Here is a 25,109-nt window from a genome sequence, read left to right as displayed (position 1 = left end):
CCTAATCCTCTCATATTTTTCTCTGTCAGAGCAATCCAAGAGATTTGTAGAAGCAGTAAATTTGATCAGGTGATCATTTCAACCTTATAGGAAATTACTTTGATAACACTGTTCCACCACACTTCATTCCACTATAATGCATCGTGCAGTGCCCTACTGTTGACTTGAATGAAAAAAAAAACCAAAAAAAAAAAAAAAAAAAACCGAGAAGGTTTATGACTTACTGGGGAGCGAGGATGATGTATCTGGCACCTATAGACTCTTCAGTGATTGTAGAACAAAGTATAGGGCTGTGCTATGGTTGTGTATGGTTTTATAGAGTGCAACAGAGAATTTCTTTAAAAAACTAATAGGGAGTCTCAATTGTTGAATATAATTACTTACATTAAATAGATTGCATTAAATAGAAAGCATTTTAATGTTAGATTAGTTCACTTAATGTTCTTGTAAGCATGCAAAACGTGGAGGGGAAGAGAGAGAAACCACCTCAGATTTTTAATGTATTAAATAAAATGCGGGTTCTTTAAGATTATTTTCAGTATTCCTAGTGAGCTTCATGAACCTGTTGACTTTCCCCAGCAATTAATATCTTGAGACTGTGGTTTTAAAGTAGCAGTTTCTTTTAGGGTCCTTTATTTTGCATACTGAATTGATTGGGAGGACTTTTATGAATGTTGAGGTAGATCACACTATGCTCTTTGGTAGTTTGTCACTTCATGTTTTATCTTCATTCAAAGTCCTTCAGTTTCTTCAGTCACTGCTAATCAGACATCCCTTTAAGAAGGATGGATTTCATACCTGTCATGTTCCTGAAAGCCTAGTTCTCCATGAGGTCTTGTGTATTGGAGGCTTTCACACTTTATGCAGATGGCAGTAAATGCTACTTTATTATTATTGTTATTTTCCAAAGAGGCCTGTGTGAACTGTGAGTAGTCCACTTTCAGATTCATCATTGAGGGCATTGAAAACTCTTGGCACTGAAGTTGTTTCTATATGGTCATCATCCTGATTTTTAGCTACTTGTCAGTGAGCTTTCATTGGCACTGAAAGCAATATTTCTTTTTATTGAAAAAACATTAACATTAATCATCTTTAAGTGGGTCAGAGATGCTTGTTACATGTGACTGTTTGTATTTACCTATTTTCTTACAAGAAAATTTTAAATTTGATTGTACAACTATATACTGTTCTGCTCTCTGGAAGGCTTTCCAATGAAACTTTAATCTAAAAATTGAAAGCACCTATTTGATGAATAGCATCAGTAAACAAGTATGTTATGTGGAGGTGGGAAAAGAGGTGTGTTTTTTTTAATCTACTCATTTTACTCCTAAGGAATTTGTATTTGATTATCAAATCTTAAAGAGACTAGCTGAGTTTGTGTGTTATTATGTCTGCAGCTGTCTGCTGTATTGGTTTAAAATGGGTGTCAAAAACTTGCCCCAGAGACTTCATGAGTTTTTTAACCCTTTTGTTGTAAGACTTGTCTCTTAAAGACTGCTGTAGGTGGCTTTCAGTGCTCAAAGACCCCTTTTATTCCATTTCATTGCTACTGACAAGCATTTTGATCACCTCTTCTTCCCTGTCCCATAAACAGTGCTTTAGCCTTGAGAAGAAGGATATTCAGAGAATTTGCATGCTTTTTTTTTTTTTTACCAACTGCTTAGAAATGAAAGTTAGGGATGATTGTAAAATCCTTTCAGAAAATAGAATTTCTATGTTGTTGGGTTTTTTAATTTACTTGTATGTATAGTATTTTCCCTTTTGCTTACATCTTGAGGAAAATAGGATGACTGAATTGCAGGTTTCCTGAAGCTAAAGACTTAAATATCATAAAGAAAAGTTAAAGGTGTATATGAAAATGACTTGGAAAATTATGGTTGGATAGAGTGAAACAGTCAACAAGAACAGAAAATAATATTACAGTCACAGCTTGCGTAAGATAATTAGTTTATGTACGAAGAGTTGTTATTGCGTCAGGGCCTCGGTGTGGGTTTGCCGCTTCTGTGTAGAAGAGGGTGGCTTTAGTTGGGCTTTGCTGTCAGCTTCAGTGATATTTTGTCTTCAAAGTCTGAGGGAAAAACTCCTGAAGTTTTGAATATCTGTGTATGGTCCTGACTTGGCTAGACATTTGAATTCCCATGTTGAGAATGGAGAATTGCTGTCACTGTTTAACAAGTGCTCTCCTCAGTTTGCCATTTGCAAAACTTTCAGTGCTTATTGAGTTTTCTCAAGTGGCAATACACAGAGGCCATTAAGGAGGTAGGAGGGAGGCATCCTGCAAGCCTGTGTGTGCAAAAGATCTTTGAGAAACCATCCTTGCGTGGTGATGACAGGAGGGTATACTGCATTCCGTGCTTTGTAGAATATTGTCTGAAACTTTTCTCTCTTTGCTGTGTGGTTTTTTTTGTTTGTTTGGGTTTTTTTGTGGTGGTTTGTTTGGTTTTTTTTTAATCGGCCTAAAGTTACTTACACTTAAACTTACAAAATGTGTTGTTCAAGAAAATATTAATTTGGTACCTTTCTGTTGGCTGTTTAAGTAGACTTTTGTGCGAAGACAAAGTATGGCTTCTTTTTCTCACAGTTCGGAACAAGACTGAGACCAGTCTTTATAGATCACTTTCAGTTTGCAGTACAGTTGAAATCTGAAGCTGGTTTGCAGGGTGTGACAGGTCTTTTGCCTTGGGCATGTACTTGAGTATGTCAACTGCTCATATAGCTTAGAATTGTTTTTTGGCACGCTAGGAGGCCAGTGATGTCTGTAATCAGATTCTTAGTCCCAGTCGTGCTTTTGCATTACGCTTGTCACCTAGTTAAAGTCTGTGTTTCTTTGAAACTTTCAAAATTACATTTGTAGCAATAAGCCTTCAAATGTGGCTATAAGAGGATTTTTGAACAGTTAAATATTGAAAAGCTTTATTGAGTAACAATTGAATTTTTGCAGAATTAATTGTTTGAAAGCAGGGAGGCACAAACTGTCTGCATTGGGTGTTGAAAGCCTTGCTTGGAGGCTAGCACACATGAGTGTTTCTTAGACATCATTCTATCCTGCAGCGACTGCGGTATAGGTAAGGCCTTTGAGATAAAACACACAGAGCCTTATTTAAATGTGATCTGCACGATTATTTCAGAACATCTTATTTTGATAGGTTATTAATTTCTGTTGTTGTCTCTTCCACCACCACCCTGAAAAAAATTTGGACCCTTAGAGGGATGTTTTGTAGCCTTTTACTTGATTTTTTTTTTTTTTCACTGTAGCTTTCTTAATAGGTCATTCTTATGTTGTTGTTGGTTGTTCTGTTGGGAGATGGATGTTACTGTCTCCCTACAAAGGAAAACAAAAATGGCAGAAACATCTGAATACTATTGAGATCTTTATTTCCTTTTTGAGTTTTCTTGCTTTCCTAAAGAAACTGGATTATAGTAACCTTAAATCAGATTTGTAGGACTAGCTTTTTTGCATCAGTGCTTTGTAACCCTAGGAAGAAGGCTATGACTCCACCTCAATTCAGCCTCAAAAAAGGTTGGCAGAAAAAATGGGACAAAAGGAATTAAAACAGAATAGGACTTTTCTGTTTTAAGAAAGACTTCTTACAAAGCCTATTGGGAAAGTTTAGGAGGCCCACTTTGTAAAAGGAGAGGATTCAATCACTGTGAAACCTTTTAGAATTTTAGATCTTTTGGATCTTAATCATCTCCCTCGATGCAGCGTTGATATGTTTTCAGCAGAGGTGGTCTCCTTATAAGAGAATTTCTTCTCTTTGTTACTTCTCCAGTGAATTGCATAATTAGCTTAACCTTCAGAAAACACTTTGTACCAAGACTTCTTTTTAGAGCCTTGTTGCAGTAGTGTTCTGATGTTAATGTTTTTTAACATATTTTTCAGATAGCTTTTGTGATTGAAATCCAGGAAATACGGGGGGAAAATATTATTAAAAATATACTTGTTGTAGCTGGCTCTATAGATGTTGAAATTCATAAGAATTATTTATGGAGCCAATTCTATCAGTAGGAAGCTGTGCACTCCCAGCAGGGACAGCAAATGTCAGACACTGTGAGCACAACGGCTTCGGGAGGAAAGGAAGGCCTCAGGGGTCTGGCACCGGGGCAAGGAGTTCTCTGGATCGCAGCCATCAAGGGAGAGAGAACTACGCAGCAAACTCTCTAATGTATATTGAATTGAATGTGATATTCGTAGTATGAAATAATCCTGTTGGCCAGCCTGGGTCAAGTGCCAAGGTCTCGCTCCTCCTCATCCTTGCACCTGGAAAGGCTTGAACGGACTGAGACCTTGAATCCCACATACTATAGCTGGCTATAAAGTAAATATTTTCACAAATTCAGACACTAGAGTCTTCTAAAAGTACAGTTTTCCCCAGCATTAGAAGAGACCTTACTGAAAAGTAAAAATACTGAAAGAGAAATTATACCTGTGTCGCTCAAACCAGGACACGTTTATTTTCTTCCTGAACATGAAAGCTTGAAACTGTGGAACATCATCTACTACAGACAAACTAAATGGACAGAAGAAATGTAGTCATCTTGCAATGTTTTTCCAAATTGTATAAGGTTGATTTTCATATTTATGTTTCTCCCCCTCCCTGTTTGTTTTGCTGGTTCAGTGTCTTCTTTTTCACAGAATTTTCCATCATAAATGCTTCTGATTGCCATTCTGAAATTGGCTGACTCTCTAGATGTTTTACCTAGATCTTACCTTTCTGGTAACCAGAAACGTCCCAATTTGCCTGCCTCAGACTAAGTTCCTGGTTCATTTATGCAATTAATATGATGAAATAATGTATCTTAAACTTCTGAGTTTGTATGTAAATACTAAAGCCTAGTTAATTCCATACAACAACTTTGGGAGTACCTGCTTGGAATTTGAGGGGCTACAAGATGAATTGGGCTAAACTTCAACTGCTTCTGGTACTTCCAGAAAGTTGACAAGTGTTTTAGTTGAGGGAGGGTCAGGATTAAACAGTTCATGCAGTGTATTTTGATGTTCCAGCAATATTCTATTGTATTCTGTCTTTGAAGGCTTCACTGGTACTTACTTCATATGAAGAAATAAACTGCTTGTATAAAGAGTATAAACCTTGAATGGGGAATACATTATTTTTTTAAAGCAAACTTTTTTGGTTTTGATCACGATTACAAAGTTTATGTATTGTGCTTTCTGGCATCTCTGTTGGTGTACTTTCTAATGGAAAAGCAATTTACCCAACATGCATATTTTTAATTTTTTTCCTTATTCTAGCCTAATAGTGAATTCCTCCTACCTCCTTCAGTGTTATCCTGTGCTACATTATGCCAAACTAAAGCAGATGATAAAAAGGATTTTTTGTTACATTAGTGAACTAAGACCTAACATTTAAAAAAACTATCAAAAACTGCTTTTATCTTAATATGAATTAACAAAACTTCTTTTGTGAAGGCTTAAGAGAGTATCAGTTAATATGGGCTAATATCTGAAGGACCCACTAAAAAAATGACTGAGCTTATTGTTTGACTTTCTTAAGGATTATTTGGAGAATAAAAGATAAACTATAAGATATTTACTTAAGAAATGAGTAAATGTGGTAATTACAATCGTAATTTGGAAAGTACTGGTGAATGTGCTGCTCTGACATGCTCTGGGCAATCCTGCTTCAGCAGGAGAGTTGGACTAGATGATCTTTATGGTCCCTTCCAACTCTAAAAATTCAGTGAAATTCAGTGAAATGTTGTTTAGCAAGATTTGTAAAGAAAATCAACCTTGTTAATTTGGGATTTTGGCTTCTGTAAATTTCCATTAAAAAGCAGGAGGCACTATGCTATGCTTTTTTTAGTGACATAGTAAGTAGGCAAATTAGTAAATTTCTATACTCTTGTCTTTTGGGTAACTTTTCCAGGAAGTGTAAAACATTATTATTTTTTTTTTTTGTAATTAAGAAATAATAGTTGAAAATAGATGCATGCAATTATTTAATATAGCTAATTGTGGTTTTTTTTCCTTTTATCTTGCAGCAACACACCTCTTGCTTTTTCCTCCAAAGTATGTTATATTAAGTTTCGTGAAGCATCAAGTGTTGGTGTGGCCCAGCATCTAACTAACACGGTTTTTATTGACAGAGCTTTGATAGTTGTACCCTGTGCAGAAGGTTGGTATTTTAGACATTCTTCTGTAATGTTGGTCTTCGTCCTGTCTGCTAATTGCTTTAAGCTTTCTATGTAAGGAAGTGGTGCTCTGTTGTTATTTTATTTTGTCTGTTTTTTAAAAAAAGTCTTGAAAGAAAATTGAATGAAGAAACCCAAATACATAGATTTAATTGAAATTCAGCATTAGAAAAAATTAGTTGATTTAAATTAGGATAATTCAATTTTCCATAGTTATTACATATTTTGGGGGAAAAGAAGATAAATCATTCCCTTCAATATGGTTTGTGTTGACAAGCTTATTCCCACACAAAGTTCTTACTGAAGCCAATGGAGCACCGAAAAGATTAGGCAATTTTCTGGCACTGATAACACTGCAGTTTGGATCTTAATGTATTGCCCTTGGTGTGTGGGTTTGTTTTTTTTTTTTTGTTCTTGTTGTGTTTTTTGTTTTTGTTTGTTTTTTTTAAGATACTAATTATTTTTCCATTTTTTTTTTTTTAGACTAGTCAGTCTTGTAGACATGATATATGCATTTGACCATTTTAGATTCATCTAATCTAAAATATTTTGCATTTGTGGTGATTTACTGTTTGTATATAAATGTTTACCTACTAGTTTAATAAAAGAAAATAATTCAGTTTTTGTTTCTTGTTCCTGTGGAAAATATTACTTTGTGTGCAATAAGAAGGCTTTCTTATGCATACTGTTATTCTTTTTTGATTTTAGTTATCTCTTTAAAAATGCAGTCAGCTGTACAGAATGCTTCTAGTGTAAAATATTTTTATAACTTAATAAAATAAAATGCTTGGTGAATACTAAATTTACAGTCATTCCTTTAACTAGCTTTGAGGTCATGCTTTTGATGTGTTGAATACAAGGTAGTTCTTATTGTTAGTATACCATCCCAGATCTGAATACAGTTCTCTGAAGCATGGCTCTACTGTAGGCAGATCGCTGGAGTTAGGCAGAGCCCCATTGACTTCATTGGGATCATTGTGGGAATTGAGCATCTGCCAATTTGGATCTGGACATTTTGCCTCTTTGGAGTGGAAATGTTCCAGCTGGTGGAGTGGAGCTAACTTCACTTTGAACGTGGTGGCTGTTTTGCTATGAACAATATTTAGAATGATTGATCCATAAACTGCAGCAAGTCCAGAAATATCTCCTATTACCAGGACTTTTGTAACTGCAAGAGTCAAGTTTTGATTCAAAAAATACTGTTGACTTCTTGGAGGTTGTTAACAGTGGTCCCAGAGTACCATTTTTTGGCATATTTGCCACCTCATGATCTGGATAGTATGAGATTAGTGCTGCTATAATTATGGTCTGGGGTGTTCCCAGCAAACTCTGACAAGTCTCCAAAATTTCATAGACTCTAAAATGACCTACAATATACTGTCTATTCTTGTAGCCTTGTTAATATGGGCATATTGACAAGTCTGAAGCTTAGATTTTTAGTTGCTTTTATGCTTTGTTTTGGGGTTTTTTTGGCTTTATATTTGGAACTTATTCTTAAACCACAAAGAGGATATTGCTGTATCCACTTGAAACTTTGTAGAGGCTTTGGGTAGGCAAAATGTATCAGACCAGAGTCCTTATTATTGAAAAACTGCACTTAATTGACTACAATTCTTCAGGATTTTAGTTTTACACTTCATTGAAAAGACCTTAACACTGGTTCAGTACTGCCAGAGAGGAAAGATTGCTGCCTAATGAATGAACAACACTTCCTGGTGTTTTTCTTGTGATGAGATCACTGCCTGACATGATATGGCAACAGGCAGGTAAAGCTATGTTTTCCTGTGTCTCTTGATAGTAGACAATGAGTGGAAGGAGAATAAAATCAAAGTTCTGAAAAATCTTGTTCCAACCCTGTTTGTAGCTGACTTATTAGGCATTTCTGAGAAAATGTATTACAGAAAAATTGTCACTGTTCTGGATCATTCTGGACCTCCCCACAGAGATTTATGCATAATTAGGTGAACAAGTGATTGGGTTGTGAGGTCAAATTTTTTTAAAAGTCAGAATGCTGTTTCCATGTAACTTTCTAACAGAATCACTAATTTTAATTTGTAAAGATGTTAATTCATATAGGTTTAACTTTCTGAATAATTTATTCTGTGGAATAAGCATGACTTTGGAGACCACAGTGTAAGACTTTATTTGCTGTGTATCATTATTAACAGTCAGTGGAGTATATCATGGGCTTTAAAAGTAGCAATGGCTGCATTCTACTGGAAGGTTAAGTTCTATCCATGACCAACAGTGCCAGTAATAAAATGTTTCATGTGCCAAATCAAACATAGAGGAGGGGTAAAACAGAACTCTGAAAATTTGGTTTTAAAAACCAGAATAAAATCTGAAATTTTGAGTATATTTAAACAGCAGTAAATCAAGGGAATATGAGGAGGGAATCACTACACAATGAAAACAATGTTAATTTTGTGACATTTAATAAACAATTTAACAAAAATGTAAATGAAATGACATCGAGTTTTCAAAATATTACTTTGTGTGTATCAGTAGGATTTTCTTTAAATGTTATACTTTGAGAACGCAAAGGCTGAAAGACACAGATGCCACCCTAACCATTCTAAATTTTATGTCCACATTGTCTAGTAGATGGATTTTGACTATTAATTTGGTTTTGTATGTTTTTTTCTGTGTGATATTTGTGCATTATTAGATGACTAGACTGGCCAAGGCAGACCTGTTACACTTGCCTGAGTCAGGCATTGTTTGCCATGCCACTAAACCTGCCGCCAAGTGAAACCTTCATGGGGGAAATGAGATCGAAGTCTGGCCTGCTGAAGATGGACGCCCTGTCTCTGTTCTTATTTTATTTTGCTTTTTTTCCTTTGTTTCTTTTATTTTTATTTTATTCCCCCCCCCCTTTTTTTTTTTTTGATTTGTCCTGTTAAATCTCTTTCCCTTGTACTTGTGAACTGGTAATTCAGTCTGAAAAAATGTTTCTTCAAAATGAAACACTGTGAACCCTTTAAGTTGACCTGAAGCTGCTTGTGGATGGTATACACAGAATTTAGAATATGATTAACTAAGTTTTATGCTGTGAATTATGGATAAATTTGGTTTGTGATACATTTAAGCATCTAAATTCAACAGATGAGTGCATTGTGTCAGACTGGAATAGTGAAAAATATATCAGTTTTAAGACGCATTCTTTCATATATTATGCTTTATGAGCTTATCTTAGAACATGACATAGAGAAATTAACTTTACAAAGTAAAATCGTGATCTTTCTCTGCTATTTTTCCTCTTTTCAGCAGCGTAATATTTTAGGTTGCATGGTCTGTTTAAAAGAAGGCTTTCTGTTTATGTCTAATGTGAAGAGTTTAAAATAATTTCTGGTATTGAACTCTCATGAATACTGAATGTCATGAGATCTTTGCTTCTGATGAAACCTTGCTCCAATGAGGTTAGCAGCAGGAAGATTTCATCCTTTTGTTTCTGTAATTTTTAGAAAAAAACTGTTTACCACTCATAAGTACAAATGCAGCCTGACGTTTTGGTTGGAATGTGTTATGTGAGACACGTTGTCTTTTAACAGTTATTTGTGGGAAAATTGAAAAGTTCTGTGTATGTGTGTATTGCACTTCTACATGCTCTAGTGATTATTTCAAGAAGAGTTTTTAAAAAAAAAAAAAAGTGTTATCTCTTGATCTCAGAAGACCTGGCAGTTCATGCTGGAGTGATTGAGAAGGTTCTCATCTCTTGGTTTCGCTCTGGTAATGTACCAGGCTGTGAACTGCAGCTGGGAAGGAGCTTTGCTTTGTGATTTCTGTTGGATTTAGCTGTGCGAGTTGAGGTAATTGCTAATAGTTGTAATCTCTTTAATCTCTGCTGCTAAATCCAATAAGAATCATGAATTGGATCACACAAATTACTTTATTTCACAGAATCTTCATGGTTGGAAAGGACCTCTGAGATCACAGAGTCCAACCATACACACACAAAAGACCCCCACAATCTTGGCTACTAGAGCATGCCCTGAAGTGCCACGTCTACACGTTTCTTAAATACCTCCAGGGATGGCGACTCCACCACCTCCCTGGGCAGGCTGATCCAGTGCCTGACCACTCTCTCAGTAAAGTCATTCTTCCTGATATCTAATCTAAACCTCCCCTGCCCCAACTTCAGACCATTTCCTCTGGTCCTGCCATTATTCCCTTGGGAGAAGAGGCCAACACCCACCTCTCTCATTGTAGAGGGCAATGAGGTCTCCCCTCAGCCTCCTCTTCTCCAAACTAAACATGCCCAGTTCCCTCAGCCTCTCCTCATATGACTTGTTCTCTAGACCCCTCACCAGCTTGGTGGCTCTCCTCTGGACACGCTCCAGCAGCTCAATGTCCTTCCTGTAGTGAGGGGCCCAGAACTGAACACAGCACTCGAGGTGAGGCCTCACCAGTGCCCAGTCCAGAGGCACCATCACTGCCCTACTGCTGGCCACACTGTTCCTGATACAGGCCAGGATGCTGTTGGCCTTCTTGGCCACCTGGGCACACTGCTGGCTCATGTTCAGCCGGCTGTCCACCAACACCCCCAGGTCCTTTTCTGCTGGGCAGCTTTCCAGCCACTCTGCCCCCAGCCTGTAGCGCTGCCTGGGGTTGTTGTGACTGAAATGCAGGACCTGGCACTTGGCCTTATTAAACCTCATCCCATTGGCCTCGGCCCATTGATCCAACCTGTCCAGGTCCCTCTGTAGAGCCTGCCGACCCTCAAGCAGATCAACACTCCCACCTAGTTTGGTGTCATCTGTAAACTTACTGAGGGTGCACTCAATCCCCTCATCCAGATCATTGATAAAGATATTAAACAAGACTGGCCCCAAAACTGAGCCCTGAGGGACACCACTGGTGACCAGTCACCCTGATTCTCCAGCTTCTCCAGGAGAATGCTGTAGGGGATGGTGTCAAAGGCCTTACCAAAGTCCAGGTAGACAACATCCACAGCCTTCCCCACATCCAGAAGGTGGGTCACATGGTCATAGAAAGAGATCAAGTTGGTTAAGCAGGACCTCCCTTTCATAAACCCATGCTGGTTGGCCCTGATCCCTCAGCTGCCCCGCACTTGCCACGAGAGCTCACTCAAGATGATCCTCTCCATGATCTTTCCCAGTACCGAGGTCAGACTGACAGGCCTGTAGTTCCCCAGATCCTCCTTCCGGCCCTTCTTGTAGATGGATGTCACATTGGCCACCCTCTAGTCATCTGGTACCTCTCCTGTTGACCAGGATTGTTGATAAATAATGGAGAGAGGCTTGGTGAGCTCTCCCGCCAGCTCCCTGAGTACCCTTGGGTGAATCCCATCCGGCCCCATGGACTTATGCGTGTCCAGGTGCATAAGCAGATCATTAACTACTTCCTCCTGGACTATGGGGGGGTTGTTCTGCTCTCCATCCTTATCTTCCAGCCCAGGCGGCTGTACACCCTGGGGGTAGCTGGGCTGACTATTAAAGACAGAGGCAAAGAAGGCATTAAGTATCTCAGCCTTCTCCTCGTCTTTGGTTGCAATGTTCCTCCCCACGTCCAGTAAGGGATGGAGATTCTCCCTGGCTCCCTTTTTGTTGATGATAAAAACTTTTTTTGTTGTCCCTTATGTTAATGGCCAGGTTGAGTTCCAGCTGGGCTTTTGCCTTCCTAATTTTTTCTCTGTATAACCTAACAAGATCTCTGTACTCCTCCCGAGTTGCCTGTCCCTTCATCCAAAGGTGGCAAACCCTCCTTTTTTTCCTAAGTCCCATCAAGAGCTCCTTGTTCATCCAGGCCAGCCATTTTCCCTTCCCTTTTATCTTGCGACACATGGGGACGGCCTGCTCCTGGGCCTTTAAGATCTCCTTCTTGAAGAGCGTCCAGCCTTCCTGGACCCCTTTGCCCTTCAGGACTATCTCCCAGGGGACTCTCTCAACCAGTGATCTGAACAGGCTAAAGTCTGCCCTCCGGAAGTCCAAGGTGGAGATTTTGCTAACCCCCTTCCTTACCTCACGAAGAATTGAAAACTTGACCAATTCATGATCACGTTTGTAAGTGTGCGTTTTCCATTGATTTAAATAGTAGGAAAATAACAATTCCTTTAGTTATGTTTCGAGTAGATGAGAACAGAAAGTATTTTTAAAAGAAATGTACTTAATGCTGAAGCAGTTTTGGGCAGGGGGGGTTTAATCATGTAGTTTCAGTACAGAATAAGAAACTACTTCTGAGCACGTGGAGCAGGATAAAACTACTGTGATTAATACCTGCTTAACAGATACTTCTATTCAGCATTTAGTAAAATGGATTCTGGTATTGGCTAGGTTGACTAGGGCTCTTAAATACTTTGATGATACAAAAAAGTAACAATTATAACTGATATTTAGGACAACTGTATGTTTCTGAAGAAGCATAAGGTATCTCTAGGCAATGCAGAGCTAATCTACATTTGCTTCCAGATTCCTTTGCAAAGCGAAGAATAAATAAATAAATGATCATAGAATTTTTAATTTACTAAACGCTCATAAGTTGCTAAGAAATATTTCTAAGAATGTTATATAGATGTGGCATATTTTTGTTTGTTTCCTTTATTAGAAAATAAATATCTTTACCTCATTTCCATTCAGCTTGTAAATACCATGAGTTTAAAAACCAAAAGTTATTCTTGAACTAAAGTGTCCTAATTTGTTATGTCATTACCCACATGTTTTGTGGTATCTTTGTGGGCTTGTATTCCTTTTATAAATAAATTCATGGAGCTAACACTCCAAAACTTAAAGACCGTAACTCGTGAGGTTATTTGGTTGCAGATATTAATTTGTTTTTCAAAACCGTCTAAAGAACAGGGAAGTAAATTTGCAAGGTATTTCAGATTTTTTTTTTTCTCCCCATAACAGTTTATTTTCTATAGAATTGTTAAAAAGTTTGACCTGATCTTAAAAACTAGAGGGGGATCTTTTGAAAAGACAGTATCTCTAAAAACACAGGCAAATTTTCAGGGTTCTGTCTGTAGAGATAGACCCTTCCTCATTCTTGAATATAATAAATGAGTGGATCTTTGTGGTGTTGAACTGACCAACTAGATTTTGTATTTAAAATAGAACATTACGTTGTTGAGGGACACAAGTATTCTGGAAATAATGCTGCTAACTTTATAGTTTAGATATGCATGTTATTAATTTTTTGAACTGCTATAATAGTTTACTTAACTGAAAGCGTTCAGTTGATTCCTTAAGCAACATTTGAGCAAATGAATAATTCCAATTATTTCAGTAAGATGACCCATATGCTTAAAGTTTAGAATTGTATTTAAGTACCTTTTTGAACTTGACTCCCCGTCTGTTTAGTTATGTCCATAACTCAGTTCCCATTTAAAAGGGCTAAATGCCTTAAGCTTCTCTTAATTTTATTTGGTTAAGCGTATATTGAATTTTCTGTATGTAAGTGTGTACTTAAGTTAGACATATGCTTACACACACATACACATATGTACATTACTGACCAAGGATCTGAATTAAAATGCAGATGCACCACTTAAGGAGCTAGTTCTGCCATTGGATTTACTTGAGCCATGTCTGTTGATTCTGTAGAAACATGTATGAGTATCCAGTTAATTGCATGATACTGGCTGTTCAAGATAAGGTCTGGTTCATCAATCATTTGAAAACACTTAAGTATTTTGATTTTCAGAAGAAGTGGTATATAATTGTATGCTTAATTTGCACGCACAGTTGCTGGAACTGTATATTTGAAAGCCTCTTAGTTAGCTACATAGTAGGCAGGATGTGAGGCAGGGTACCTGACTCTCATGAGCAGTCAGGCAAATCAGGTACACCTCTTGTTGCATGCCTGACTTCAAAATGAGACCTGTAAAGAGTGGTGAACGTTGTGACAATTACTCAGATTCATGCATGTTTTTATAAAAGCCCTGGAAGACATAATTGCACAGTTAATTCTTAAATGCTATTAATTTTCCTATTTTTCTCCTTTAGATAGCAAAATCAAGGGGTTTGTTACATGTTAAAGAGCAAGGCGCCTCAAAACTTAAATAAAATTAAATAGGAAGCATGAGGAAAAAAAAAAGTATTGTTTTTTTCTCTCTTCTATTCCACCCATGCTACATATAAATTAATTTTCATTTAAATCTTTTTTGTCCTTTGGTCATCTCCAACTGTAACCTAGTCCTTGCACAGTGTTTTGGAACTTTTTGATTTAGAACTTTTTTTCTTTTTGATAACAATATTTATACATTACTTTTTAAATCCTGAAGTTAGAGGTTTTATAGTTAAAACATATACAGTTTGAACCAAAGCATTAAAAGCCACTGGCACAGTATTTGTATATACCTTGACTTTTCAAACAATGTTTAAATAAAAGCATTTACTTTATTAAAGCGCACAGGGTAGTACCAAAGGGCTCAGTTGGATAGCATACATACAGTTACGCCAGTAATTTTGAATAGATCATAGATACCTAGTATAATTAGAACTTCCTTTCTGTAGTTTTAAAGTTCAGTGTTTAATGTTTGTACCAGTTTAAATCCCTTTGTCTTTCAAATTTAATACAGACATTTAATTGTATTTGTAACTATTATTACATCTTTTGATTTTTTTAAAGATTTTTTTTTGGGTTCATCTAGCAGTGTAATTGTATTTAACTTTGAATGAAACCTGCGTTTAGTTCAGATTAGATATTAAACTTTTAGCATGTTGGGGAATACAATATGGTTGAAATAGTAGGAAATACATATTTTAGGAAAATATAGCTTGCTTAGCTGATCAGTTATGATTTTCTTCAATCTCAGTAAATGTAAAGCTAATTTATCAAAGTTTCAGATAAACTGAGGTGACCTAGAATGTAAGACAGTACAAATCTTTAGCAGGGGAGTTGGACTAGATGATCTCTAGAGGTCCCCTTTCAACTCTGACAATTCCGTGATTCCATGAAATCTGAATTTTTCTGCCCTCCCTTCCTCCCCTCCAAACTTCACTTGTAGTATGTCTTGTATGGAGTCACAGTAGGTTTTATTTTATTTTTATTTAGTTTTACATCAAAAATAGGTAACACCAGAAGGGGAAAAGCGCACTAATTTCAGTTAGCACATACCTTTTTTTTATTCTTTTAACTGATTTGGTTATTTGCTATTTCTGGGGATTAAACTTTAAAAAATGATCTTCTTTTCTGTATCTGATGTTCTGTGTGCTATTAGTGATGCAGCCAACACGAACGGTTGTCATGTGTAAAACAACTTTCGATCACCGTGAAAACACCGCCCTGGGAAAGCGTCCATGCTTGATATCGTTTGGTTCATGAACATTAAGTTTCCAGTACAGGTGACCCATAGCTCAAAGTGTTAAATAATTGTGTACATTATTCAGTTTTAAAAATAGTAATCCATTAATGAGATTGCTAGTCTTTGAAGTTTTGCTCACTTTTGTTTTTCCTAGTAGAGCAGGATAAAAGGAAATACTTAAGTTCGTATTTGTTTCTTTGTAAGGATAAGGTAGACAGATTCATTCTTATTTATTACTTTTTTAAATGCAAGGGTAATTGTAAAATCATAGAAAGAGTAACATCTGTGTAGTGTTCCAACTCTGTGTAATGCTTTCATTTGCTTCTTCAGGTAAAATCCCAGATGAAGCCAAAGCCCTTTCTCTATTGGCGCCTGCTCCTACTGTGACGAGCCTGATGCCTGGTGCAGGATTGCTTCCTATACCTACACCAACCCCTTTGACTACAGTAAGTAAAATTCAGTCCCTGTTTGATTTCTGGTTTTCCTCTATACTCGGTAGCCTTTCTGTGTTCAGAGAACAAGAACTATCCGATCCGTGGATGTTGTCTTATATGCTAAATCAGTGAGGAATTAGCTGTGATGCCTCTTTTGAGGGTAGATCACAAGATGTCCATGCACTACCTTTCCTGGGTGTTTCTTTCAGATTCTTGTTTTGCAAAATAGTGGGTACATACTGGTTTTGGTTGTGTCCATTTTAATTGTTGTCCCTCCCCTAGACCCATTAATTTGATCTAGTGGCAATGCTATCCACCTTCTAAAAATTAGTTAAAACATAATAGTTAAATTGACACAGTTCTTCGGAATATTAAAATGCTGCATTAGAGTGCTTTTACTTGATATCTCTATGATAGGGGTTTTAACTGTTAGCCTAACAATGTTTTCACTGCAAAAAACATAGGAGCTAGCTGCTTCTGCTCAGTTCCCTTTTGCCTCCATAAGTCTTTCTTGACATCAGCAGGCTGCTGTGCCCTATTCAGGGAGAATTCTGGAAATAGTAAATCCTACTTAAAAAAAATTGAGCTTAATGTCACTAACCCCATGTTATTTGAAGATGAAAGTCCTCAGTCTTCCAAGCATATTGCAGCAGTGTGTGTATTGATGTTGTTATTGGTACCATCCTGGATTTTTGACTTGTGTTAGGGGTGTCCTGCAGATTCCCAAACTTATCTGTCCTTAAATGATTCCTCATCTCTCTCCACTGCTAGAAACATTATTTCCACTCTCATATTCTTAGCTGATACTGATCAGCATCCTAAAAGAAATGAATGTATTTAGTGTCTTCCTTCTTTCCTTCCTTCCATAAACATTGCTTTAACCAAATTTGATTTCTGCACTATTTCAAAAACGTGCACAAAGCTCAGCATCCTTTTTGAAGCTTGTGCTCCAATAGCTGTTTTAGAGTGTACAATGTTATATAACGAAACAGTGGGACCGAAGTCACCAGTTAGAGGTTTAGGCTAATTCTGTTTATGGTTCATAATTGTCATTGTATAAGAGACATTGCATGACTTGGAAAATAATATTTAGTTCACAAGAGTGTTGGCTTTTTTTGTGTGTCTTAAAAGGGGTGATACTGCCCTCATTGATATGTGAAGTAATAGTTTAGGCATTTGATTTTAAAAATGTGCTTACTCGCAGTTTTGAAGCATAATTGCTGCTAATAAAGCATAAATAATCATAGAATCGTTTAGGTTGGAAAAGATCTTTAAGATCGAGTCCAACCGTTAACCTAACACTGCCAAGTCTACCACTAAACCATGTCCCTAAGCACTACATATTCCCATCTTTTAAATACCTCCGGGGATGGTGACTCAACCACTTCCCTGGGCAGCCTGTTCCAATGCTTGACAACCCTTTTGGTGAAGAAATTTTTCGCACTATCCAGTCTAAACCTCCCCTGGCGCAACTTGAGGTCATTTCCTCTTGTCCTATTGCTTGTTCCTTGGGAGAAGAGACCGACCCCCACCTTGCTACAGCCTCCTTTCAGGTAGTTGTAGAGGGCAATGAGGTCTCCCCTCAGCCTCCTCTTCTCCAGACTAAACACGCCCAGTTCCCTCAGCCTCTCCTCATAGGGCTTGTTCTCTAGACCCCTCACCAGCTTTGTTGCTCTTTGGACTCGCTCCAGCAGCTCAATGTCTTTTTTCATTATGAGGGGCCCAAAACTGAACGCAGCACTCGAGGTGGGGCCTCACCAGTGCCAAATAAAGGGCGACAATCACCTCCTGAGTCCTACTCACCACACTGTTCCTGACACAGGCCAGGATGCTGTTGGCCTTCTTGGCCACCTGGGCACACTGCTGGCTCATGTTCAGCCGGCTGTCCACCAACACCCCCAGGTCCTTTTCTGCTGGGCAGCTTTCCAGCCACTCTGCCCCAAGCCTGTAGCGCTGCAGGGGGTTGTTGTGAATGAAAAATAATTTTTGGTGGCTTGTTGAGAATTTCTAACACTTCTTAGAAACTTTGCTGGAAAGGCAGTTGCTCTTTTGGGTGGGGAAAATAAAATTCAAACCAGGAGCTCAGCAAACCAATTTAGTAGTGATTTTTAAGTGACTTTTTTTAATAACATTCCCCAGGAGAAATTTCAATTCCCAATTCTAAAAATGAGAGTTATATTGTTCTCATTCTCTAGGAAGGGACTGTATTTGTAGGGAAAGATCTTAGACTAAATATCCTTTGAGTTTCATGATATGTTTGCCCAAAAGGGACCTTATCTGTCCCTTCAGTGGACTGATGTCTGTTATGGAACACGTTGGCCCTGGGCACTGCAGATTCCCTTCTGCCCTTGCTGGGCGAGGCCTCAGCAATTCCTTATCCACTTATAATTCTTGTTGTGGCAAAAAAAAATTTTTTTCCCTCCCCCCGAGCGGTGCAGGGGGACAGCGAATGGGGGTTGCGGTCAGTTCATCACATGTTGTCTCTGCCGCACTTTCCTCCTCACACTCTTCCCCTGCTCCTGCGTGGAGTCCCTCCCACAGGAGACAGTCCTTCATGAACTGCTCCAGTGTGGGTCCCATCCATGTGTCCCTTCCATGGGGTGCAATCCTTCAGGAACAGACTGCTCCAGTGTGGGTCCCCCACAGGGTCACAAGTCCTGCCAGCAAACCTGCTCTAGTGTGGGCTCCTCTCTCCATGGGTTTACAGGTCCTGCCAGGAGCCTGCTCCAGCACAGGCTCTCCATGGGGTCAACAACCTCCTTCAGGACACATCCATCTGCTCCAGCATGGTGTCCTTCATAGGCTGGAGGTGGATATCTGCTCCACTGTGGACCTCCATAGGCTGCAGGGGGACAGCCTGGCCTCACCACAGTCTTTACCACAAAGCTGCAGGGGTATCTCTGCTCTGGTGCCTGGAGCACCTCCTCCCCCTCCTTCTTCACTGACCTTGGTGTGCACTGAGGTTTTTTTCTCTCACATATTCTCTCCTGGTTGCTGTTGCGCAGCAGTTTTTTCCCCCTTTAAAAATTTGTTATCGCAGAGGCGCTACCACTGATTGGCTCGGCCTTGGCCAGCTGTGGGTCCATCTTGGATCTGGCTGGATCTGGCTCAGTCTGACATGGGGGCAGCTTCTGGCATCTCCTCACAGAAGCCACCCCTGTAGCCCCCTCCTCCGCTACCAAAACCTTGTCACACAAACCTAATACAGTACTCAGCTGGGACCGTACAATTTAAAATCTTGCCTATATTATATTAGATATATTTTTACAGAAATGCACAAGGCGCACAAATATTAACAAATGAAGTATATCCCACCAGTGCTTGGTTGCAAAGCATATTCTATTTTTGTGTTTTCCAGCTTGGTGTTTCACTTGGCACTTTGGGGGCTATACCAGCAGCAGCATTGGACCCTAACATTACGGCATTGGGAGAAATACCACAGCCACCAATTATGGGGAATGTGGACCCATCTAAAATCGATGAAATCAGAAGAACAGTCTACGTTGGAAACTTGAATTCACAGGTAGCTGTTTTTTTATTTTTTATTGGCAATACTAATGGAAGATGCAGAATTGTAATTTATGAATTATAATCTTACATTTTAAGAGTTTTCGTTGATGCCAATAGGAATTTAAACAGAATAACAACAAAAAAATACTCTTATTGGTTACTAGTGATATTTCAAATTCTGAATGCTCCTTTGCCAGTCAGATCAGACCAGACTCTGAAATTCATTCTAGGATACCAGAGAAATTGCACTGTAGCTGAATTCAAGAAACATACTTATGATTGTGTGTGTTGATCAAATGTCCAGCTGGGTTGTGTGTTAGCTGAACAGTGCCTCAGAAGTTGTGAGATCATGGTAGCTGTTCCATACAACACTGTGCAGTTGCTTAAGTACAGTAAGAAGGAATGATTTGTCATAGTGGAAATTGCAAAATTAGCATAAATACCTTTGAGTTTTTCTGACAGGAAAGTTAGGTCTGTCAGAAAACTGTTTTTTCAGCAATTGATTGAATTAACTGCAAAAACAATTTGCTTTTGACTGATAACAATATAAGTTTTTGATTTGGGGTTTTTTTGAACGCTAAAGTAGCTGCTAGAGTGTAAAAGTACTATTGATCAGAATAAAATAAAGCAAGCTGGAACCTAGTAGAAAAAAAACAGATAAAAGCTAAGTCTTGTAATACTGTTTGGAATTTTTTTTTAATTGATCAAAATTCACAATCAATAGTTTGGACATAGGTGTATAAGGAAATTCCTCATCAGTTAATTCAAATGAGTTTCCTGAAAAGTACAAAATCCTGTGCAAGGGCTTCTTTAACCAGATGTAGGACTTCAGGGCTTGCGGTTGCACTATTTTAAATTGTAATATATTCTTTAGATTAACGGAAGAAAAAAATACCTTTCTATCTTAAAGTGTAACATTACCTGTGTAATAATGGTGAGATGTCTTTCCAAAATCTGTAGCTCTTAGATTACCTGATATGTTGGATAAGTGGGTTTTATATATATTTTACTTCAGCTGAGCTCTTTGACTCTTTCTAGACTACAACAGCAGATCAGCTGCTTGAATTCTTTAAGCAAGTTGGAGAAGTCAAATTTGTGCGAATGGCAGGTGATGAGACGCAACCAACGCGATTTGCTTTTGTGGAATTTGCAGACCAAAATTCTGTACCTCGAGCTCTTGCCTTTAATGGAGTTATGTTTGGAGACAGGCCACTGAAGTAAGAAATTAATTATCCATATGAATATTGAATGAGAGATTTCTTAGTATCCTTATACATTTATGACTCTGATGTGCAGGAAACTGCTGTGATGAATATTTTTTCAGTATAAGGATCTATTGTTAGTAATCTGGAACACTTTTATGAATTCCAATTTCAAGGTTGGGCATAACTTTCTCCAAGAAGAATATGGATGGCATTGAGTAAAATATTTCTACGTCTAATCTTGAGTTACTGAAAGCAATAACAGCGAGAGAATCTGCAAAGTCCTTGGTACTAATTAAGTTTTATATATGATGTGTATGTAATTAGTAGGCCTTAATGTAGAGATTTGATCTGAAATAGAGAAACAGATTTCTAGACTTCTACTAGAAAATATTTTAACACAGAAATATTGTGCTGCATTTATTTTAAAGTATTAAGATTTGAAAACAATAAAAGCCAGACATTTCAGATACTTGGAACAGATGAGTGTTAGAAAGAATCTGTAGTTTTGCTGAACTTCGAAGTTTTTAGTCATATGTGGGAGTTGAGGTGTTTTCTTATTTGTTTTTCATTTTCCCTTTTCAAGAGTTTGGGAGTTAACGATTTTATTTTTCCTTAATTTAGAATAAATCACTCCAATAATGCAATAGTGAAGCCTCCTGAGATGACACCACAAGCTGCTGCCAAGGAACTGGAAGAAGTGATGAAGAGAGTAAGGGAAGCCCAGTCTTTCATATCTGCTGCTATTGAGCCAGGTAGGTATATTATGTTCATTACCTAACAGACATGTTCTGTGTGTACCTTGGTACATGCTTTTAAGAGCACTTTCAAACAGAGGAAAAGGGTACTCAAAGGTGAACAACATCGGAGGAGGGGGAGGATAATCAAAATTGTCTTTATGCAACAAAGCAGTGGAACAAAGCTGACTTTTTATTTCATCATATCTTATTTTCAGATACATGCTCACTGAATGTTTATATTTTATTTTGTTCTCTAGCGCCCATTAATGCTCTAGTTTCATGATCAGAGGGAGCTAGCATGCTGCTGAAAGCAGCAATATTATGCATTCCTTCAGCAGATGAATTTTGTCACTGTGCTATGCTCTTTTTCATGCTGACTCAAGACTGTGCATCCTCATAGCAAATGGGATCAGAGAGTGAATCTGGGATAAAACTTAACATATTATAATGGACTTTTTTTTCGTCCAGATTGGTTCTCTGATCCATGTTAACACTGAAATGCCAGGTCAAGAAGGAAGGTGTTGATGGGTTGAGTGGTTAGACAGACATTTCAGAACGTATTGTAATCTTGTGCGTTGTGGCAGCAACATAAATCCCATTCCTAACAGAGCTAGCTGTTTATAATTATCTGGTTTATGTGTACTGCTGCAGGATGGCTGCACTCAACGAGTATATGCAATGACTTTCTTGGATGTTTCTGAAGGATATTTGCAAAGAAGGAAGATGTGCAAAGCGTAGGCCCCTTGCACTATATGTGTGGTACATTCCACTTGTGCCAGATTGTTAACTGGGATCTTTAAATGTTCTGAGCTTACACTGCAAAGTGGTTTTTTCCTCTCAGAGTCTGGAAAGAGCAGTGAAAGAAAAGGCGGTCGATCTCGTTCCCATTCTCGTTCAGAATCCAGGTCTAGCTCAAAATCCCGATCTAGAAGGAAAAGATCACGCTCAAAACACAGGTAGGTATGTTTTCTATTTTGGACTAAAAGGTTATAGAATCATAGAATCTTCTAGGTTGGAAGGGACCTTCAAGATCATCTAGTCCAACCATCAATCTAACTCTGACAAAAAAACCATCACTAAACCATGTCCCCCAGCACCATGTCAACCCGTCTTTTGAACACCTCCAGGGATGGTGCCTCAACCACTTCCCTGGGCAGCCTGTTCCAATGCTTGATAACCCTTTCTGTGTAAAAATTCTTCCTAATATCCAACCTGAACCTCCCCTGGCACAACTTGAGGCCGTTTCCTCTTGTCCCATCGCCTGTTCCTTGGGAGAAGAGACCGACCCCCGCCTCTCTACAACCTCCTTTTAGGGAGTTGTAGAGGGCAATAAGGTCTCTTATTGCTCTCTACAATAGAAGAAAGAAGAAAAGTGTAACTAATTATTTTTACAAGCTGCTAGAAATTGTCTATAGTAGATTTTATGCACTAGATTTACTAAGCACAGCTATCCTAACATGATATGAGTTTATATTTTCCAGAATATTCATGGAAGTTATTATGAAACATGAGTATTACTTAAATGGTGCATTGTTTCAAAGGAGAGCATGCGCACCTGGTGAAACTTAAAGCATCCATTTTTACAAAAATGTTGGTAGACAGTGTGTTACTGAGATGTAACTCTGTATAATTTTATGTAGTGAGGCAAGATTTATGTGGTTTTTCTTCCCCTCTTGGTTGACCTAATTTTTATGAAGTTTCAATATTAAAGTATTTTTCTTCTGGCATTGTTCATGTAGAAGTAGATCTGGTAACAGATCACTCTCAAGACACAAGGACAGACGCAGATCCAGAAGTCCCCTGAAAAAACGATCTAGATCTAGGGAAAGGCGGAAATCAAGAAGTCGCTCTCATTCTCGGTGAGTTCCATTCTTAAGAAATGATACTGTTCTTCTTAGCACACAGTACAACAAAAGTTTTGAAAAAAATCTAACAAACCCCTGATCTCTAAATGCTTTAGCCTGTCCCTAAGCTTTGTTTGTGGGACAAAAGAATAGAAGTTAAATTTTTATGCTGAGTGTATTGATTTTGGCTGGAATATAGTTAATTTTCTTTATAGTAACTCATATGGTGCCTACAGGAGTACTGTAGTCACAACACTGAGGTACCTAAACTTTGATACCAAAGTCTAGTCTACATTTATACCAATGTGCAAGCTGATCGAAAATAGGTAACTTTAATTATCAGACTTTAACCAACAGATAAGGTATGTTTTGTGTAGCCTGTGCAATGCACAAAAAAAAAGTGAATGATGCTTCTTCAACCTTCTCAACAGATATAGATTGGATTCAGGCTGAACTTGATCCCACATTCTGAGACATATATAAAGTTTTTGTGCATGAGCTTTTATTTTTTGCCTTTGGCTATTTCATATTGGCCATACACTGCTGTAGGCACAAATGCACGTCTGTTATGTGGCATGTTTACATTTCAGGATCTAATACATCTATATTTTACCTAGTCTTTTAATTTTTAAGTCTGTGATTGTCTAATTATTGAACTGCGAAATTCCAACAAGATGATTCCTTTATCTCCTTGGATGATAACGTAATTTTCTGGGGGATGAAATAGCGAATATTCACAAAACAAAAGCGCCTATGAAAGCAGCTTCATGAATAGAAGCCTTGGTACTTTTCTTCCTGTTTCATCTCTGTAATTCCCCTGACTCATTTAAAGGGAGCTTCATACTTAGGTTGTGCAGTTGTCTCTTGTTTTCTGAGGGGAGAAGTTTTGTGGGAAAGAGAACTACAGATCTGTGGACCTCAGTGGGAACAATAAGGAGTAGGTAACAGCTGGGTTTCATTGATTGATCCTTTTGACTGATGTTGTCTGGAGTTTCTTGAGATACCTGCTCACTGGAAGGGGCAAGTCCAATGAAATATCTGTGATAAATAACTGCAAGGCACTTCTTGAGTCATTGAGACCCCTTGCTATTGCAGGGATTGTGTGCTGTTTCATTTTTATGATCTTACATTCTTTCTGTGAGACATCTAAAGAAGTATTTGCCAAAACCCTATGGGAACCAAAGTCTTCAGGTCACAGATCATGAAACAACCCTACTATTTATTAGTAGCCAAACACTTGTTCCAATGAAGAAAGCTGAGGGCTGTGTGTTGGGCTGAAGGAGTCTCTTTGAGAATCTTTAAAAATCCTAGAATAGGTACCAATAGACACAGCAACTTCTGTTAATCTGGTTCTCTTGGACACGAAAAGGTCTGCTGATCAACAACTTCTCTAGTGCTTTCTCCTGTTTCTCTCTCTGAAAAATTGTCTAGGAGTCTAGAAAAGGAAAGAAAGAAAAGATGGGTCAGAGTCTCGTACTTCCAAATAGTCCTTTACCAAAATAGAATCATAGAATCATCTAGGTTGGAAGGGACCTTTAAGATCATCAAGTCCAACCATCAACCTAACTCTGATAAAAAAAACCCCATCACTAAACCATGTCACTAAGCACTATGTCAACCCAACTTTTGAACACCTCCAGGGATGGTGCCTCAACCACTTCCCTGGGCAGCCCATTCCAATTCTTAATAACTCTTTCAGGGTAAAAAATTTTCCTAATATCCAATCTGAACCTCCCCTGGTGCAACTTGAGACTGTTTCCTCTTGTCCTATCACCTGTGACTTGGGAGAAGAGACCAACCCCCGCCTCTCTACAACCTCCTTGTGGACCAGACCCATCCCACAGGGAAGTCAGCTGCCTCCCTGGGGCCAGGATTAAGGATATACAGAGAAATCTCCCTACCCTGGTTCGGCCCTCGGATTAGTACCCATTACTGATATTTCAAGTGGGCAATGATGAGGTAGC

General features: G+C 38.3%; 1 protein-coding gene across 2 annotated transcripts in view; it reads left to right on the top strand.

The window, feature by feature from the left end:
- Positions 1-25,109, top strand: part of LOC141476719 (uncharacterized) — a 46,023-nt gene that overhangs the window by 3,576 nt on the left and 17,338 nt on the right. For both annotated transcript variants that reach the window (XM_074165524.1, XM_074165525.1), the window contains exons 2-8: positions 6,004-6,137; positions 15,746-15,861; positions 19,208-19,372; positions 20,398-20,576; positions 21,186-21,316; positions 22,143-22,257; positions 23,041-23,160. In XM_074165524.1, coding sequence (XP_074021625.1) covers positions 6,004-6,137; positions 15,746-15,861; positions 19,208-19,372; positions 20,398-20,576; positions 21,186-21,316; positions 22,143-22,257; positions 23,041-23,160 — 960 coding nt within the window. The remainder of the gene's footprint in view (positions 1-6,003; positions 6,138-15,745; positions 15,862-19,207; positions 19,373-20,397; positions 20,577-21,185; positions 21,317-22,142; positions 22,258-23,040; positions 23,161-25,109) is intronic.

The sequence above is a fragment of the Numenius arquata genome, chromosome W (assembly GCF_964106895.1).
Source record: "Numenius arquata chromosome W, bNumArq3.hap1.1, whole genome shotgun sequence".
Lineage (NCBI taxonomy): Eukaryota > Metazoa > Chordata > Aves > Charadriiformes > Scolopacidae > Numenius > Numenius arquata.
Note: the sequence above shows the minus strand (reverse complement) of the source record. Positions and strands in the feature narration are given on the sequence as shown.